Source organism: Myxocyprinus asiaticus, chromosome 45, assembly GCF_019703515.2.
Source record: "Myxocyprinus asiaticus isolate MX2 ecotype Aquarium Trade chromosome 45, UBuf_Myxa_2, whole genome shotgun sequence".
Classification (NCBI taxonomy): domain Eukaryota; kingdom Metazoa; phylum Chordata; class Actinopteri; order Cypriniformes; family Catostomidae; genus Myxocyprinus; species Myxocyprinus asiaticus.
In genome coordinates this window covers 11096254-11114857 of record NC_059388.1, presented here as the reverse complement: position 1 = coordinate 11114857, position 18604 = coordinate 11096254, and the positions used below count along the sequence as shown (strand labels likewise).

General features: G+C 39.1%; 1 protein-coding gene across 1 annotated transcript in view; it reads right to left on the bottom strand.

Moving 5' to 3' along the window:
* LOC127435397 (liprin-alpha-2-like) overlaps positions 1–18604 on the bottom strand; it is a 233065-nt gene that overhangs the window by 197943 nt on the left and 16518 nt on the right. Inside the window, exon 2 of the mRNA XM_051688850.1 lies at positions 16496–16753. Coding sequence (XP_051544810.1) covers positions 16496–16744 — 249 coding nt within the window. The 5' untranslated portion in view covers positions 16745–16753. The remainder of the gene's footprint in view (positions 1–16495; positions 16754–18604) is intronic.

Below are 18604 nucleotides of genomic sequence, written 5' to 3'. Positions count from 1 at the left end.
AGTATTCCTCAATCTATCTCTTATAAATAGTGCAACACAAAAAAATGTCAAAACTGCATAAAAATTTAAGTACCAAAAGTGTATAGGGTCTTTAGAGACCCGAGGTATGTAAGAGTTTGTTTGTTTTTTTCGCACTTCCATAAATTATATTTTTATGACTATTTCATAATCTACAGTATTTAAGTTTACTATAATAGGATATGTATTTCTTTGTTTATTACAAGAGAAATTAGTACTATATTCATACAAATAAATACTATATCATGTTCATTTTCTGTGCAACAATGAATTATCAACAATGGTGAATTATCAGTATCATATATGAGTGTACACGTACATATTATACTTGTTTTTTCTCACTCAAGGTGGCGCTGATGTTTCAGTGATTGATTTGATTTACATTTGACATTGCTAACTGACGTAGAAAATTTGCGAGTGAAAATTACTGCTTGCGAATGCAAAAAATTATTTGGGCGCACCAGCGCGAGTAACAGCTGATCTAACGCCCAAAGTTATGAACTTATTATTGCAGCCTACCATCAGAATTAAAACTCCCTAATGTATCTTCCCTCATATACCAAATACTTTTAAAAGAGGCGTGTTCGTTATTTTTGCATCAAAAGTGCCTTTTTTCACTCTCACATGGCTGCGAACGCTGTCCTCTCCCTCTCTCTCTTTCTTTCATGCGCATGCAGAGGCTGACGGAGAGATATACTACGTGAAGATGGTGTAAGCGGAGTTTCTTGCTTGTTTTTTATGTGTCAAAATTATGGACAGCGTTTTAAATAATGATGGATTAATCTAGCGTTCACAAGCAAGATTCGGCGAAAAATAGCGAGTCAAATTAAAATGTGCGAATCCATAATATGCGCGATAACAATAAACAGCATGTCAGCGCCCTCATCTAACTCAACGTGATGAGAAAAATCTCAAACATAAAAAATTTAAATCATGAAATGTCACTCTACCAGCAACAGCCTCTTTGCACAACTGTGTGAGGATGACGCGCACCAAATTTACAGTATTCTGCTTCTAACGCAGGTGTGCTGGCTGTCGCGTGGACGAGTGCTTGTGGGTTTGTTTTTCTTGGATCTTCAATGGTCATGACAATTCTATAACATCATAACCACGCAATGCAACACTGTAAAAAAACTCTTAAAAGGGCATACCTTGTTGATGCTTTATAACGAGATCATCAAGCAGCTGCATGGCTCTGCATCAACGTGTAACAGACTAGTAGAAATGTCAACCACTAGAAATGTATCAAGTATCATGTCTATTGCGGTTATGCAATATCCATGTCTAAGCACGTTCCCAAAAATCATTGTATTATAATCATCATTTGCATTTCTCACGCGCGCACACTAGCAAACACATAGAGTGCGAGGAGAGAGAGCGCGCATCCATGGCGTGAGGAATGCAAAATTATGATTATAATTCAATGGTTTTTGGGAACGTGCATTGCATAACCTTTGCATTTGCTGTATGTGTAGACATACAGTATATAAGTAGAAGGGGCTTCAAGGTAAAAAGGTTGAGAATCACTGGTCTGGCTCATATTTTCATAGAAAACAATTTTTAAAAAAACAGCATATACAGATGCAGAATTGCTTCATTCTGGTAGTTTATGTCATATAAAATTAACATTGTATAACTTTCATGAATAACCCATTAAGCATTATTGCATTATACAATGCTTAATAGACACTTTTAACTGAAAATACATTAATGTAGTTATGAATGTCCTGAAAGTTTGATTTGAAAGATTTAAATGTTAATGAACTAGCTACTAATCTGTTAATAATTAGTCATACCTACAGTATATGCAGGGTTGGGGAGTAACGGAATACATGTAACGGGATTACGTATTTAAAATACAAAATATAAGTAACTGTATTCCACTACAGTTACAATTTAAATCATTGGTAATTAGAATAGTTACATTCAAAAAGTATTTTGATTACTGAAGAGATTCCTTTGCATTTTATTGTCATTTGTTTCATTTAATATTTAGTCCTTTCAGATGGAAAACATTTATACATATAAATGATGCAATCCAAAGTGCATTTGAACAGCAGTGAAACACTTTCTTATGATGTGTTACATTCATACGAGCAGACAGCGAATAAGTTTGAAGTAAGTTTAGAGCAGAAGAAATAGAAATAAACCTTGTGTAAATTGTCAGCTTTACGCTAAGATAAAATGCTATTTTTTGCCATTTTACATGCACGTTACCAGGCACGATCATATTTTTGTATCAAGAAAATTCATGTTGGATCATAATTTCTTTTTTTCTAGGAAGACCTTTGATATTAGGGCAAAAATCATAATCTTGATAATAATTTTTTTTATTGTTTTCCTGTAAAAATATCTAAAAATCCTTAAAACAAGATCAATTTGATTTATCTTGTTTTAGAAACAACACTGCATAAGATATTTAGGTTTTTCAGAGAATATATTTTTAACATGTGTATCTGTCTTACTGTACTGGCAGAGTTTTTATAGTCAAAACAAGTCAAATCAAATCAAATCACATTTATTTATATAGCACATTTAAAAACAACCACGGCTGACCAATGTACTGTACAGTGGCATCACAGGCAGGACAGTATAATAGAAATAAAACATAGGTAGAAGGGCAATTTCACAGCTTAACCATGATTTATGGTAAATTAAAAGCTAAGGAAAATAAGAATGTTTTAAACAACAATTTAAAAACAGATAGAGAGGGGGCGGTCCTGAGGTAATCAGGTAAACTGTTCCAAAGTTTGGGGCCAGTGATACAAAAAGCACAATCACCTCTATGTTTCAACCTGGATCTAGCAACAGACAGAAGTCCACGATCCCCAGATCTGAGTGATCTGGTTGGGTTATGCGGACGAACCAAATCACAGAGTTAATGGGGTGCCTGATTGTTTAAGGATTTATAGACAAATGTTAAAATCTTAAAATCAATTCGAAATCTGATAGGCAACCAGTGCAAGGAGATCAGGATGGGAGTGATGTGTTCATGTTTACTACTGCCCGTTAAATGTCGTGCCACAACATTTTGGACCATCTGCAGGCAGGATAGTGCTGATTGGTGCAGACCAGTGTACAGAGAATTACAGTAATCCAAGTGTGAAGAAATAAAAGCATGGATCACAATTTCAAAAGTTTTCCTGGATAGAAAAGGTTTTGTTTTAGCTAGGCGAAGTAGGTGGAAAAAACTCGATCTAACCACTTCGTTAATTTGTTTGTCGAACTTTAGGCTACTATCAAAGAAAAAGCCTAAGTTCTTAACATGAGTGAGAATACCTAAGTCAAGCTTGTTTGGTCCAAACAGGATAATTTCTGGTAGAAAAAAAATCGACCAGTGCTGTAGAAGTAATCCAAAGTATTTAGAATACGTTACTGACCTTGAGTAATCTAACGGAATATGTTACAATTACATTTTACAGCATGTATTCTGTAATCTGTAGTGGAATATATTTCAAAAGTAACCCTCCCAACCCTGAGTATATGTTTGTCAATGGCAAATGGAAGTATAAAGTGTCATCAATATATTATTAGTTTATTAGTGGCTTAAGGAGATCCATCAGGACTGATGTAGTTTGGGGCTGCCTGTAAGGTTAATTTAAGAAATCATAATTTGAAAAAGGTTTATCAGAGAAGACGTCCTTTGTCATGTATGAAGAATCTTTTGTTAATGAATTCTGTAGTAATTTTTAATGCATGCATGCTCTGTTGTGATACATTACCAGTTGTATTAACCTGAACACTGACTGTGCCCCTAAGTATTGCTAAGCAGAACAACCCCAATCAAGGACCCCCCTCCACCCTCCCAAATCAAAACCTCAAGGAGTGGGGACCCCCCATATGAATTCAGGCACTGCTTTTGGGAAATGCAGCCCAGAAAATGTCCTTAAATATATAATAGGTTGCAATCAAAGGTAATCTGTAACATGCAAGGGATGGCTGTACTTGTTTCTATGCCTAGCCTAGGTCAGGGACATATTTTTGCATGTTAACAACTGCATCCGTGATATGTGTGATTCAAATTAATGTTAACTGACTGTAAAGGACAAAGGATTTTATAACACATTACTGAAAAAAAGTGGAGTGTGTGGATCTCATCTTTGATGAACACATTACACGAAAGGAATGTTTCAGTTTAAATTCAAGCACTTTCCTTCGATTTACATTTCTAAAAGATAAATTAAAACACTTTAACCCTTTAAGCTTGAATGTAAAAAAATAATTATCAATCTATGAATAACTACAGTCTTGATTATCACAAAATAAATATTGTCTGAAAGCTTAGAAGCTGTACTTTATGATGCATGTAGGCATTATGACCAAAACTGAACAAGTGCTTTGAAATTTACAGAAAAATTAAAAGTGTTCCGTTTTGATAATCTGTATTAAAAAAAAAAAAAAAAATTGCATTGTACTTATTATTGTAATTGGTAAAAACATCAAACTCATCAAATAGCCATGTGTCGTGTTGTTGGAAAGAGTAATAGCAAAGTATATGTCTTTCACATACATGTTTCATGTGAACAGGTGTTGTTCATATGCCACGTTTTTGCTTATAACTTCACAAAAAATAAACAGAACATAAAATATCACATACCATTACTTAGAGGGAGCTATTATTTTTAAAACGAGCCCACACACAAAAGCAATCAGATGCAAAGATCATTAGATAATCCACACAAAGCACAATCTTGCTATCTGGCTACAAACATGTTAGTTTTCCTGGATCAGATGACGTCATCGGAAATGCTGTAGCATCATGGAACCCTAAACTAGTCGTATTGGGTTAAGATTGCTCCAACCAGTGGTGATAGTCCTCCATATCTGGGCAGAGAGTCATGTGATCAATCAATTTAATTACATATGGTCAAGTACATGACACAGACACAATGTTGACTCAAATGGCACAGAATGAAACTCATTCTGTGAAATGCAGAGGTGGAAAGTAATGAATTACAACTACTCTCATTACAGCACTTGAGTACATTTTTTCACATTTTTCTAATTTAATTATAAATAAATAATAGAACTTTTACTTGAGTTGATTAAAAATGAAGTATTCAACTTTGCTACAATTATTTTTCACCACAACTACAAAGTAGTTCCCACGACCCCTTTTAGGCATCAGGTGGTGAACCTGCAAGCGCTGTCCCAGGAGGAGGCAAGGTGAAGGGGGACAGCCGCCCCTCCAACCTCTCCTGCAGGAAGGAAAGTACCGATCCGACTGCGCATCTCTGGGTGTTTTCCCATCAGGAAGAACACCACTTAGCGAACAGATGCCACTTCAAAGCATACAGGCGCCTCGTAGAGGGAGCCCTAGCATGAGTGATCGTGTCTACCACCATGGGCGGTAGGCCACTTAAGTACTCCGCGTCCCGTCTAAGGGCCAGACATCAGGTCCTTCCTCAAGGGAACTCACCAGGGGGGGCTGTCGTGAAGAGATCCGAGAACCATGTCTGGGTGGGCCAGTAGGGTGCTACTAGGATGACCTGCTCCCCATCCTCCCTGACCTTGCACAGGGTCTGTGTGAGTAGGCTCACTGGGGGAAACGCATACTTGCATAGTCCAGGGGGCCAGCTGTGTGCCAACGCGTCTATACTGAGAGGTGCCTTGGTCAGTGCGTACCAAAGTGGGCAGTGGGAGGATTCCCGGGAAGTAAACAGGTCTACCTGTGCTTGACAGAATCGACTCCAAATCAGCTGGACCACCTGAGGGTGGAGTCTCCACTCTCCCCTGAGGGTAACCTGACGTGACAGCGCGTCCGCTGAGGTGTTGAGGTCGCCCGGGATGTGAGTGGCTCGTAGCGACTTGAGGCGCTGCTGACTCCAGAGGAGAAGACGGCGGGTGAGTTGTGACATGCAATGGGAACATAGACTGCCTTGGCAGTTGATGTAAGCTACCGTCGCTGTGTTGTCCGTCCAGACCAACAGGTGCTTGCCCTGGATCAACGGCCGAAACCTCCGCTAGGCGAGCAGTACTGCCAACAACTCTAGGCAGTTGGTGTGCCAATGCAGCCGCGGGCCAGTCCAAGAACCGGCGGCTGCGTGCCCGTTGCATACGGCGCCCCAGCCCATCTTGGAGGCATCTGTTGTAACCACAACGCGTCTGGAGACCTGCTCTAGAGGAACCCCTGCCCGTAGAAATGCCAGTTCGGTCCAAGGGCTGAAGAGGCAGCGACAAATCGGCGTGATGGCCACGCGATGTATCCCGCGGTGCCATGCCCATCTCGGGACTCGAGTCTGAAGCCAGTGCTGAAGCGGTTTCATATGCATCAACCCGAGTGGTGTGGCTGTCGCTGAGGATGCCATATGCCCCAGGAGCCTCTGAAAATTTCAGTGGAACCACTGTCCTCCATCTGAACGCCTTCAGACAATTCAGCACCGACTGAGCACGTTCGTTCAAATCCAACTCCAGACAGAGAAAAGAGATGCTCTGAACCGGGGAGAGCTTGCTTTTTCCCAGTTGACCTGAAGCCCCAGTCGGCTGAGGTGTTGAAGCACGAGGTCCCTGTGTGCACATAGTAATTCTCGAGAGTGAGTTAAGATCAGCCAGTCGTCGAGATAGTTGAGAATGCGGATGCCTACTTCCCTTAGCGGGGCAAGGGCTGCCTCCGCGACCTTCGTGAAGACGCAAGGAGACGAGGACAGGCCAAAGGGGAGGACCTTGCACTGGTACGCCTGGCCCTTGAAGGCAAACCGCAGGAAGGGTCTGTGTCGAGGTAGGACCGAGACGTGGAAGTACGCGTCCTTCAGGTCTACCGTCGCGAACCAATCTAGATGTCAGACGCTCGCTAGAATGCGTTTTTGTGTCAGCATCTTGATCGGGAGTCTGTGCAAGGCCCGGTTCAGTACTCGCAGGTCCAAGATTGGTCGCAACACACTGCCTTTCTTTGGTACAATGAAGTAAGGGCTGTAGAACCCTTTCCTCATCTCGGCTGGAGGGACAGGCTCTATCGCGGCCTTGCTCAGGAGGGTCGCGATCTCCGCACGCAAGGTAGCAGCGTTCTCGCCCTTCACCGAGGTGAAGCAGACGCCGCTGAACCTGGGCGGGCACCTGGCGAACTGAATCGCGTAGCCGAGTTGGAAGGTCAGCCAATGCGATGGGTTGGAAAGCGCGAGCCACGAGTCCAAACTCCGGATGAGGGGGACCAAGGGGATAATCGTATCGGACGTACTGGCGGATGGGGCCTCGCGGCGGGGTGGAGCTCGAGGTGCCACGTCAAGGGGACATGAATATAAAATATACTCTTTTCAGAATATACTCTTTTTTTTTTGCTTTGCCGAAGCACCCAGGGGCGTTCTCTGCACTGCAAAGGCACAGAGGGGGAGAAACCGCTGAAATGAGCCGTCAAATCCAGCAGTCTTTTGCGAGGTGAGTTTTTTTTTTTTTCTCAAGAGGAATTGTATTCAGTGCACTGAATGCAACCACTCGGCTCCGAAGAGAAAATCTGAATGAGTGGTTGCACACCAGCTCCTTTTATACCCGTATGTCTGGGGGAGTGGCATGCAAATTCCACTTGCCAATTCTCATTGGTCTTTTTTCAAAAGATCAGAGGTGTTTCGGGCTCCCAAGAGTGACCCCTAGTGTCACTACATCGACACAACGTCGAGTGAGTGACAGATAGGGAACTGATGTTTCACCAATGATATATATACTTAATCAAAGCTAACCAATCAAAGGACTAGCTGACCAGTGGATGACAAAAGGTATGAATTTTTGCAGTTCCTTTTGTTGCCACAAGTGGCACACAATTACACTTCACCTTTAAATAACCAGATACAAATACACAGAAATGTGTGAACTCATTTGTGATGTACATGAAATAAAACTGAGCATGATGTTTGTTTTTCCTTCAACCTCTCTGTCTCTCTCAAGGCATCAAGCGTTCATGTGGCCTAGGGGTCGAGTGAAGTAGGGCACAAACAATAATGGACGATCACAACGAATCATGTGCTGTCATGCAGGAAACCAGCTGACTGCATGAGCCCAGAGGGAAGAGGAAGAATTAGACAGATGTAAGGAGGGAAAGAGTACAAGTGAGGCAGAGATGGGAAAGAAGAACAATTTATTCATGTGTTTCTTGCCCTTCAGTTTTCTTTTTTTTTTTTGCCATTTAATCATCTGACTTTCCACACAGCACAACAATCTCACCTCCCCGTATCATAATGGTACATTCCATGTCCACACAATCCCGCTCACTGATTGGACTGTAAGAAACAGAGGCTGACTGGTAATAAATTAGGATGGTTTTTTGATGATTTATGGAATGGGGTTAGCTAGACTGACAGGTTGCATATCTGTAATAACTCAGTTAATAATAAATACAACATATCCATTACGCCATAGAAACAACTTTGGTGTGCATTCATGTTTTCACTGTATCTCACATTGCGAAGGTATCAATGCAATTTAAAAGCTGAAGTGTTATTTTTTCTATATGCAAATTATTTCTTGTATCCCAGCTTAATATGTAGACAACTGTACGTAAACCATTAATAGGCAGATTTTTTCAAAAACTATAAACAGTAAGGTTCTGTGGTGTTTTTTATTAAGAAATTAATCTATGTAACCCAAATAATCAAGTACAAAATTGTGACTGTGGGGAATACTTCTTTCTGTGGGAAATTAAACATATTTAACAACTGACAAAGAATCAGTCGTCATTTTCTTAATTGAGCCCATTCATTTGAAAATATTAGGTAGAAACAATTGATCCATGTAATAGCAAATGTAAGTCTACTTGCATCTTGAATCAACCTAACTGAAATGGTCAAGTTCACTCTATATGAATACCACATTAGGTGAACTTGATACATTTTGAGAGACACCATTACTCAACTAGATTTGTTTAGAGAAACTTTGATGTTGGCCTGACAAAGACTTTAAACTAGTTTTGAAAAGTTTGATTGTAATCCAGACAATACTACAAACAGGTAGCTATCTAGATAGACAGACAGACCGTCAAATGGACAGTCAGACCGACCGTTACATAGACAGTCAGACTGACCGTTACAGAGACAGTTATAAGAGTTTGAATAGTGTTGGCCCGTGTGAACATTATGTCAATGTCAATGGGATTTGGGGGATTTGTAATGTCCACTACAGGAAAACCGTAAGCCCAATCGGTTAGAAAAGTCAAAGCACACTAAGTCAAATCAGTCTGAAGGTCCGTAAAAAGAGTGCTCCGAGAGAGGCAGACATGGTCCTCCCTTTCTCTCTCTCTGTTTTGCTTTCTAAAACCTGCTGACCTAGACTCAAAAGTGGCATTCATGTGAGCACACCAGTTTGCACTGATGAGTAAGCAGAACTCAGCTGACATGGTTAACACAAGTATGTGATTTAGAAAACAAAATCAGTAAGCACAGAATGATTTTATCTAAAGAAAAGTCAACCTACTGTTTCCGTTTTTACTGTGAGATCAGTCTGAATATGCTACCTTTTATTTCAAATTATCAAGGACAATTCCATTCCTCATGTTATGACCCCTTTAAGATCCACAGCTCTTTTGTGTAAATACACTTCAACTGCTTGCACTGAAGTCCAGTCAGCATTTCGGTCAGCAACTTACTCTAGATGGGATAATCAATAGTAACGATTGTGTTTTAGTGACTTCACTGGGTGACTTTAGAGGTGTTGTTAACAGTTGCAAAAAAATAAATTATAAAAAAGATTTCTCTTGGGCTGAATTAAACCTTAAAAAGTGACTTCCCATTAAAACACTTGCACACCTTGCTAGATTTAGGTTTAACCTGTGTGCTGCCCCTTGGTATAACAGTAAAAGGCTAGTTACTGCAATTTGCTAAGACAAGCATCACTATAACCATTGATGATGCTTAAACAATAAGCCTCAGTTTATCATATGTAAATGAATAAGTGTTTTCACATGTCAAAAAAAGTGTTGATAATTTTCCAAAAATGGCTCGTTATAAAAACCCTACAACACAATAAAACTGCGTTTACATGAGATTTTGAAATCGTCTAGATCTCCTACAGTTTTGACATCAAAAACGTAAACAGACATGTACACAAAACATGCATATGTGCCAAGTCGCCAGAACACCGGAAAGGTCGCCACTCAGATCTGACTGACACATGTTGACATGTTTTGTGTTGAGTTTTCAGATTTAAATTTGAGATGTATGTGTACGACGGAGAGAGACAAATAGAAAGAGTTCAGGTATCAGCTTTATTTCAGAAAGCCATTCGCTGCGATCATGTGGTGAAATCAGGCCGCTTCCTCTCCGCATCACTCCACCTTCAATCTACTTCCTCCCCCCTTCCTGTCTCTCCTGTTCTTCTTCCACATACGAGTTTACCCTGCAGCAATAATTCAGCCTATTTCATCTCCCAGCTCATCAGAGCCCAGATTTAAAACACACTTGAAACCTTGTGTCTAAAGCTCAGACGTTGTCAAACACTAAAAGAGGGCAAAGCGTTGTTTCAGAAATGTTCCAGATGTTTGCACTCCGTGGACCTGATTCAGATAACCTGCTTACAGCAACAAAATCAGCACAACCCACAGGACAGAAAAAAATCACCAAACGAGATCTCTTTAATTTCTCAGTTGCTTCTTCTTGATAACGATGAAAGTAAGGGTTTTTCACACCTGGCTCCTTTGGAGAATTTGTTTCAGAATCTGGTGCATTTTCTTCCTTAGTTCGGTTCGTTTAGGCATATAAACGAATACGGCAAATCGCACTCAGATCTGCTTCAAAACAATTGGTTCGAGACCACCTTGACAAGGTAGTCTCGGCCTGATTTCAATCGAACGCTTGTGGTGCAAATGCAATCTGACCCAACAGAGCAACAAATCAACCGATATCTAGGGATGGGTATCGTAAGGAATTTAACGATACCGGTTCCGATTCTGATTCCTCTTAACGTTTTTCGGTCCCTTAATGGTTCCAGTAAAGATTATTTTAGTACTTTTGAGGTAAAATTATTTGGAAATAAGAGACTGACCTCTGTGCCCTCATGCTTGAGAGACTTCAACAGTTCTAACTTAATTTTCAGTTGGAAATTCAACTTGCCCATCAGTATAAGAATAATTCAGTAACCACTTTTTCTCTATGTTTTGGCCTTCTGTCCACACTGAGGCGGCGTTTTTGACAGCAAAAACTGAGCTCTCTGCTTCTCAGATTTTTCTCCTGAGAAAAATATTCTAAACATCTCTGCAAGAGATCTCAACAATGTCTCAAAATGTGCTTAGATTTGCTAAGATACCAAAGTCTGCAATCATAAGTCATAAAACAGGGATTTTAACCCCAAACATTTCATATCAAACCCCTCCATGCACTCCACGTTAATGTTATAGTTCTATACTGTTACTTCATGTAAACATTTGTGTCTCATTTATGTCTATTTTTATTTCCACTAGGGACTTTTAGGAGAAACATGATATAAATTTAATACTTAAAGTAGAAGTGTGTAATTTCTGCGAAACTAGCATGACAGAACAGAACTGCAAAAATAACTATTGTTTTCAAACAGGTTACCTGAACAAGCACGGTCTTCATTGGTTGGCTATACAGATAGTCCCGCCCCCAACTCATGCCATTGGTCGAGACATTGTTTCTATGTCAGGCTGGACAGGTAACTCACACAAAGCAATGTTCAGAAAGCACCACAGAGCACCGCATTGTTACACTTTTTGGGGAAATCCAATGGTTTACGTTCCGTATAGTTGTCTATACATATTAAGCTGGAACAGGAGAAAGTATTTTAACTTTGAAAAAAATTACACACTTCAATTTTAAATTGAACATAACTGAAATATTTATGACGGTACCCGAGCTGTAAAAGAACAATCTTTGTGCAAATAAATTTTCCTCTGGGTATGTAAAATCATCTTTGCGCAAAGCTGTAAATAAACGGATAGTTTGCTTATCACTATACAAAAGCCTGCATCCGTCATACCACAATTAGCATAAACTACATAAAGTGCCCATTTACCACCGCCACTGAACAATCACTGTAAATGAAACCCATTTCATTCATGTTTAAAAAAAAAAAACATTAGCACACACCATTCACAATTTCTTCATTATAGCAGCTTATAATAACATAGCATTCCTGCTGGTACACATCTTCAGTATTACCGCTCCAAAGAGCCTCATAAAGCATTAGCATGAAGTTGATGTGGCATGAGCTAATAAAGCTCTGCCATGGTAATTAATGGAATCATCTGCATGTGTGCAACGTTGGGGAGAAAGATCTGGATCAGGAGACGCAACATCTCATTTAAACCATTGCCGTGTGGTGATCAGTATGTCAACGTACCTTCGTGAAATAATGACAATCAATACATCATTATCAACCTGCTCTTCAGCGGTGTAATGCTTGTAAAATGATCTCGTAGCGCTGGATCGTAAAATAGTGAGACATGAGTCAAGAGGTCAGATGATAATGTCCATAATTCACATGGAGACAACAGGCGTATAAGATTTATTGGTAACACTTCATAATAACTACACAGTATAAAGTATTTGTAAAACATTAGTTTGTAGTTAATTAATCATATATAAATTATTGTTCCTACATTATTAATACATTAATAAGCTACATATAAATAGTATGTTATTTGTTTCTATTCACTTTAGCAAATAATTCATTATTGTTTAATAAGTTAATATATAGGCAGTTTGATAATGTGTTTTTTATCCTTAGTAAACAACTTGTTAATCATACCTAACTGATGTATTTTAGTTGATGCAAACTAATGGTAAAGATGTGTTTATGAGAACATTAAGAAAGCATAAATTCATAGTTAATAAAGATATTAAATATATAATGAATTGGATAAACATTTCTGCTTAATTAATGTGTATATTAATGTTTTAGGAACACTTACTATTAAATCAATTAATTCTTAATAAGGTCGTAATAAAGCACTTACTAATGGATAGCTAAGCATTTTGCGTGACCTAATCTAAAGTGAGAACTACTGTATATATGCCTAATTAAACATTTATTAACATGGTTCAACAGTAAGTATGGCCAGCTGGCCCGGGGCCAGTGTGAGAGTTTCGCCCTTTCGGGCCAGTTCTGCGTTGTCACAGATTCTTCCACTGATCTTGTAAATGTGTTGTATATTTGTCCTAGTTTGATTATTAAACCACAGCAGCCTGCGATTTCATTTAAGAAATATCCAGTTCTCATGTGTTGCATGCTTCAAAGTGATGTGTGAAGGCGTTGACCCGCAAAAACATCACATTATGACTTCTGTAATCTGTGTATTAGATTACAGAAAGCGAAATGCTCATTTAATGCGAAGCGTGCAGCACATTCCAAACTACTTATTTAATTAAATTGCACATCAAAATACCACGTAGCGAACTGCTTATCCAGAAGTGTGAAACTTCTGTCAAACAGACAGAAACTGACACAGTGATCCATCAAAATAAAAGTTTGGTTTAAATTGAAGAAATGATGACAAAAAATTATATTCAATTTTAAAATATTAATAATAATAATAATAATAATAATTATTATTATTATTATTATTACTATTATTAATGTTATTATAATAAACATTATTATTATTACTATTATATCAGGAATATTTATATTCGAGCAAATTTCACAAGAAAGTGTGCTGTTGTACTGAATGTACTGTTAGTTTTTAATTTATACAGTGATATATATATATATATCTCTTTTAAACATGGAATTCAGAAAAAATACAAATGGAAAACTGAATTTGGGAAAACAAAGCAGAAGTAGGAAAAAAAATTAATCAGGTTCTATTTTTTATGCCTTGCAAACTTAAACATTTGCATTTTCTTTCAATTAATAAAAGTTGTTGATGTATTGAATATCTAATTTTTCTAATTGAAACTTGTCATCAAAGTGGTGATATGGCAAAAAAATTGCCTTCTATGAGAGACAAATGTGTCTTCCTGAAGGGGGGCACCTCCCGGCCTGAATCCTGAAAGCTGAATTCTTTGTTGATCAGCATTCAAATCTTAGGACGTTTTTGTCATACTGCAGACATTTGTACATTCAATACTGCGCTTGTATCTTTTTACTGCAAGGATTAGTACTTGAGATACAAATCCGCCCCTGCAATCTCTGGTTCCATCCGGCCCAGCGCTGAGAAAAGTAACATGTATGGCGTGACAACATCACTTGTTCACTTCAGCAGCATAGTAAGGACATTTTCACTAATGAAGTTCAATAGGCACTCATTTTTTATTATTATTATTATTATTATTATTTTTTGCCATTTCATCACTGTCATGTGACCAGTTTCCAGAGTGTGCGCACAGACTGTAGTGGGACTTTTGGAGTTTCCTTCTGGAATCGTATTAAATTTAATGAAATATTTATAGTAGGTCCACTGGTGAAACTGAATTAAACAGTCATGGCAATAATGAGAACAAGTCTGCTCATAAAGCATAATAGGATGGAACATGCTAAAGTGGCGTTTGAGCAATTAAAGGATATCTTTTAATAAACTGTGGATTTTCCTCTCTCACTATTATTCCTGTACTTTTGTGTTGTGTCTGTGTCTGTTTTGAGCCTTTGTGATTGAGATGCTGTGGAGATGGTTATTTCAGGGCCAAGTTTTCAGAGTAATGGATCATTAATAAATGTTTAATTAGGCATATACACACTTACTTTAGGTCATGCAAAATGCTTAGTTAGTAATTAGTCAATGCTTTATTATTACCTATACATTAAGTAATAATTGCTTTAATAGTAAGTGTTACTAAAACAGTAACAAATACATTGAAGTTACCGATTTATTTCATTTTTTTTTTTTTTTTACTAAAACTTTGTCACTACCAGGAACAAGAAAATAACTGTTGGAAATTGAGAACTACCACACAATAAAACCTTTTCTCCTCCGCCAACACCACAGAGACTTCTAGAAGGAGAGCAGTAGGGACTTGTGGCTAGAATTACTGACACACTTTTCCTTTGAGTGTTGAGCTAATCTGGGTTTAGGCATGATTATGTAAGCCGTCAATTGCCCACGTCTCCGGGCGATGGAAGTGCAGCTGAAAAACGCGATTGGTGATTTTTAGCGCTCTTTGTTTGGGAGGAGCGACTTGGACACAGATTTTAGTATCACCAGTTTCAGCTGCTGCAATCACACACGGCCAGCTGTGACATGCCCATATTTTCAGAGTCTCTCAGCTGTGGTAAAAATATACTGAAACGTACAGCAAAGGAACGAGCAAAAACTCAATTCCTCACAACACCTCTGGTTCTCAGATATCCTTATTGAAATTAAAGACACAACTTTCGCCCATGGACCATTCATAGACAAACTGATGGCAAGAGCTCACTGATATCGCCAGTTCCTGATTGGTTGGCTTCTACGCAATTTCCGGGAGTTTTATAATAGTCTGCTGGTAATAAAATTGTGTTGACAAATTTCCAGGCTGGTACAATGAGCACTTGACGAAGAACTAGTCACTGAAATTTGCTAAAGTTTGCAAGGTTCATGACATCAAATCTTTCAAGAGTTTTGTTTGAGACACTCAATAGCTCACTCAATAAGTAAACAAAATATCCTTGAGTATACCTGAACATTTGTTCTCATATTTCAGATTTACCTGCCCCTAAATGTCCAGTAAATAAATGGACTGTAGTTGGTAGCTTTGATGTCTATAGATGAAGTCCGAAAGTAACTTTTAAGCCCACCAGTCACAAAAGTACCAGCCAGTCTGATTTCTTACCGGACATTTTTTTAAATTGCATTTTACAAGTGGATTTGATAGACATGAGACAATATAGCTTATTTGTCTCATGTCTAAGTAAGTAGTTATAATGAAACTACAGCTGTCAAAGTTAACACGTTAATTTAATTTAAAGTTTAGCTTGTTCATTTTTCTTAATCCAATTAACGCATTTACCGTTAATAAAGCATAAACCAGCATATACACTGGTTGGAAAAGGGCAGAACCTTTGCGATGTGTCCACCTGGAGTCATTACATGCACACTCCACAAACTCCACTAACACACACACAACAGCCGTGTCAGTGATCAAATGATAAGGACACTCTTAACACTATTTGTTGAACAAAACAAGCCCAAATGGGACTTGTGATAGAAATCAAGTACTTAGCAGCCTCTGTTGTTTGGAAAATGTTAATAAAGCATTATTGTTACATATTGTTTTGTTTTCTTTTGTTTTGGAGCTTGGCGGCTGCTCGAACACTGTTCATACATGCTAAAGATCAATCAGGTATTCTTGTTGTTATCATAGGATATTGGTTGGTTCTTTGGTTTGATGGGTTAAATTGGATACCCAACAAAACTGGACACTTCTAGAGCTGAAATCAGACGATAGTTTTGATGCAGATCTAAGTGCACTTGCCATGTCCATATATGTCTACATGAGCCAAACAATTAAACCCATTAAGTTGCAATGTGGACCAGACTTCATGCTGATACTTTAGACAAAAGTCTGGTTATACGAGTTATCTTCTCAACAGCTCACTGTTTGTGTAGTTGTGTGTGTTGTACCTGTGGCAGTGCGGAGCTGAGTTGACGTTGCAGTGAGTCCCGGTCATAGATGACGTCCTGCAGGTGTTGTTGGGCGAGGGCCAGGCTCTCTTGCGTCTCTCTTAGGGTGTCCAGCAGACGGTCCCTCTCGTCCAGCATGTTCACCATTAGCTGCTCGAAGTGCGAGTCTGGGTCAGAGGCGCTGCTCTGGGAGCCACGCTGGCTCAGCGCAGTGTCCTCGCTGATCGTGGGCATCACCTCGCACATCATTTTTACCTGCTGAAAGACGACAGTCGTTAGAAAACATGCAGAGTATACACTCATTGAGCACTTTATTAGGAACACCTCTACACCTACTTATTCATGCAATTCTAATCAACCAATCGTGTGTCAGTAGTGCAATGCATAAAAAAATTCAGATACAGGTCAGGAGCTTCAGTTAATGTTCACATCAACCATCAGAATGGGGAAAAAACTTGATCTCAGTGATTTGGACCGTGGCATGATTGTTGGTGCCAGACGGGCTGGTTTGAGTATTTCTGCTGATCTCCTGGGATTTTCACACACAACAATCTCTAAAGTTTTCTCAGAATGGTGTCAAAAACAAAAAACATCCAGTGAGCGGCAGTTCTGCAGACAGAAACGCTTTGTTGATGAGAGGTGTCAACGGAGAATGGCCAGACTGGTTTGAGCTGAAAGAAAGGCTACGGTAACTCGGATAACCACTCTGTTCAACTGACAAAATGTTGAACCTTGAGGTGGATGGGCTAAAATAGCAGAAGACCACATCTGGTACTTTATTAGGACCATAGTGTTCCTAATAAAGTGCTCTGTGAGTGTATGTAATTTGGCAAAACTTTTTGCACTAAAAATATATCAGTTGTTTAGGGCCAGAAACATGCTTTATGCAAATATGCAAATGCAGATATACTTGCGCATTCTTGTGTGCACCATTACAGTGACTTGAAAAGAGAAACAGTCCCTCAAGGAAGACTATAGTGCCCTACAAAGCCAAAACAATGCCAATGCAAATTTGACAAAATGTTTACTTACTGTTTTGCCTTTGCAGGGATGCATAGCACAATAGTGCTATAGCACCCCTTGTGGCAACGCTGAGAATGCAACACATACAGTACATTCATTGCATTATATGTTACGTTCCGACACATTTCAGAAGGTGTAGATTATGCTACAGGCCTTAGTGAGGGAATTTATTTATAATAGTTTTATGTACAGTAGTAATTTTCAACAGGGGCTGTTCAAACAGAAAGCTAGAAGCAGCGCAACAGAATAAGACAGAAGGCGGGGATCTCGAGACGTGCTTTTCGTAATTGAACTCCTTTCCTGACACAATGTTTTAAAATGCAGCCCATCTTCTGTCAGCCCCTTTTGTGTCTATCTGTACAAGCATTTAAGCGCTAAGAACAAGTTTGAGTAGACAGCATGTAGACTGTATGTACATAGTGTTGATGTCTGTCTGCTCCTGTCAGACTCAAAGCTGTCAGAATTGTGGCGGCTGATTGCTGCAGGGGAGACAGGCATTAAAATATAAGGGGCCACAGAACTCCATGCCTGGATGATACAGTAGAGGCAATGCGGGTGGAGGAATCTCCTGGCAAGGACGAAATGTGTTTGTGTGTGAAATGTTACCTTGTAGTGTAAGAGTGTGTGTTTCTGTGTATGTGTGTGTTAAAGCAGACATGTCATGGGAAGCTGTGGTCTCTGTGCTCTACATTTCATGCTTGTGTCATTTACTGTGCCAGAACCGTTACATTACATTACCGAGCGGCTCCAAAGCAACGGAACCATGACCTGGTAGAAATCACATCAAGACCAAAACCACAAACTGTGTTATTTATCTCAGGTGGCTCATCTGTTACACTATACTGAGGATGGAATGCCTAGTTTACAAACAGAAGGAAATTCACGGGAACTGTAGCAATGCAATCTAAAAAAAACACGCAAATACCAAAAATAACGGTAGTTTATTATTTGCAGGCAACATATTCTTATTTTTCCGAAGGTTAGACATGAGTTATGCCACACCGCAATTTTTGCATAAACAAAAGATGGGCATCAAAGTAACAGATATTTGCAGTAACAAACTAAGAACCTGAACTAATTTAAACG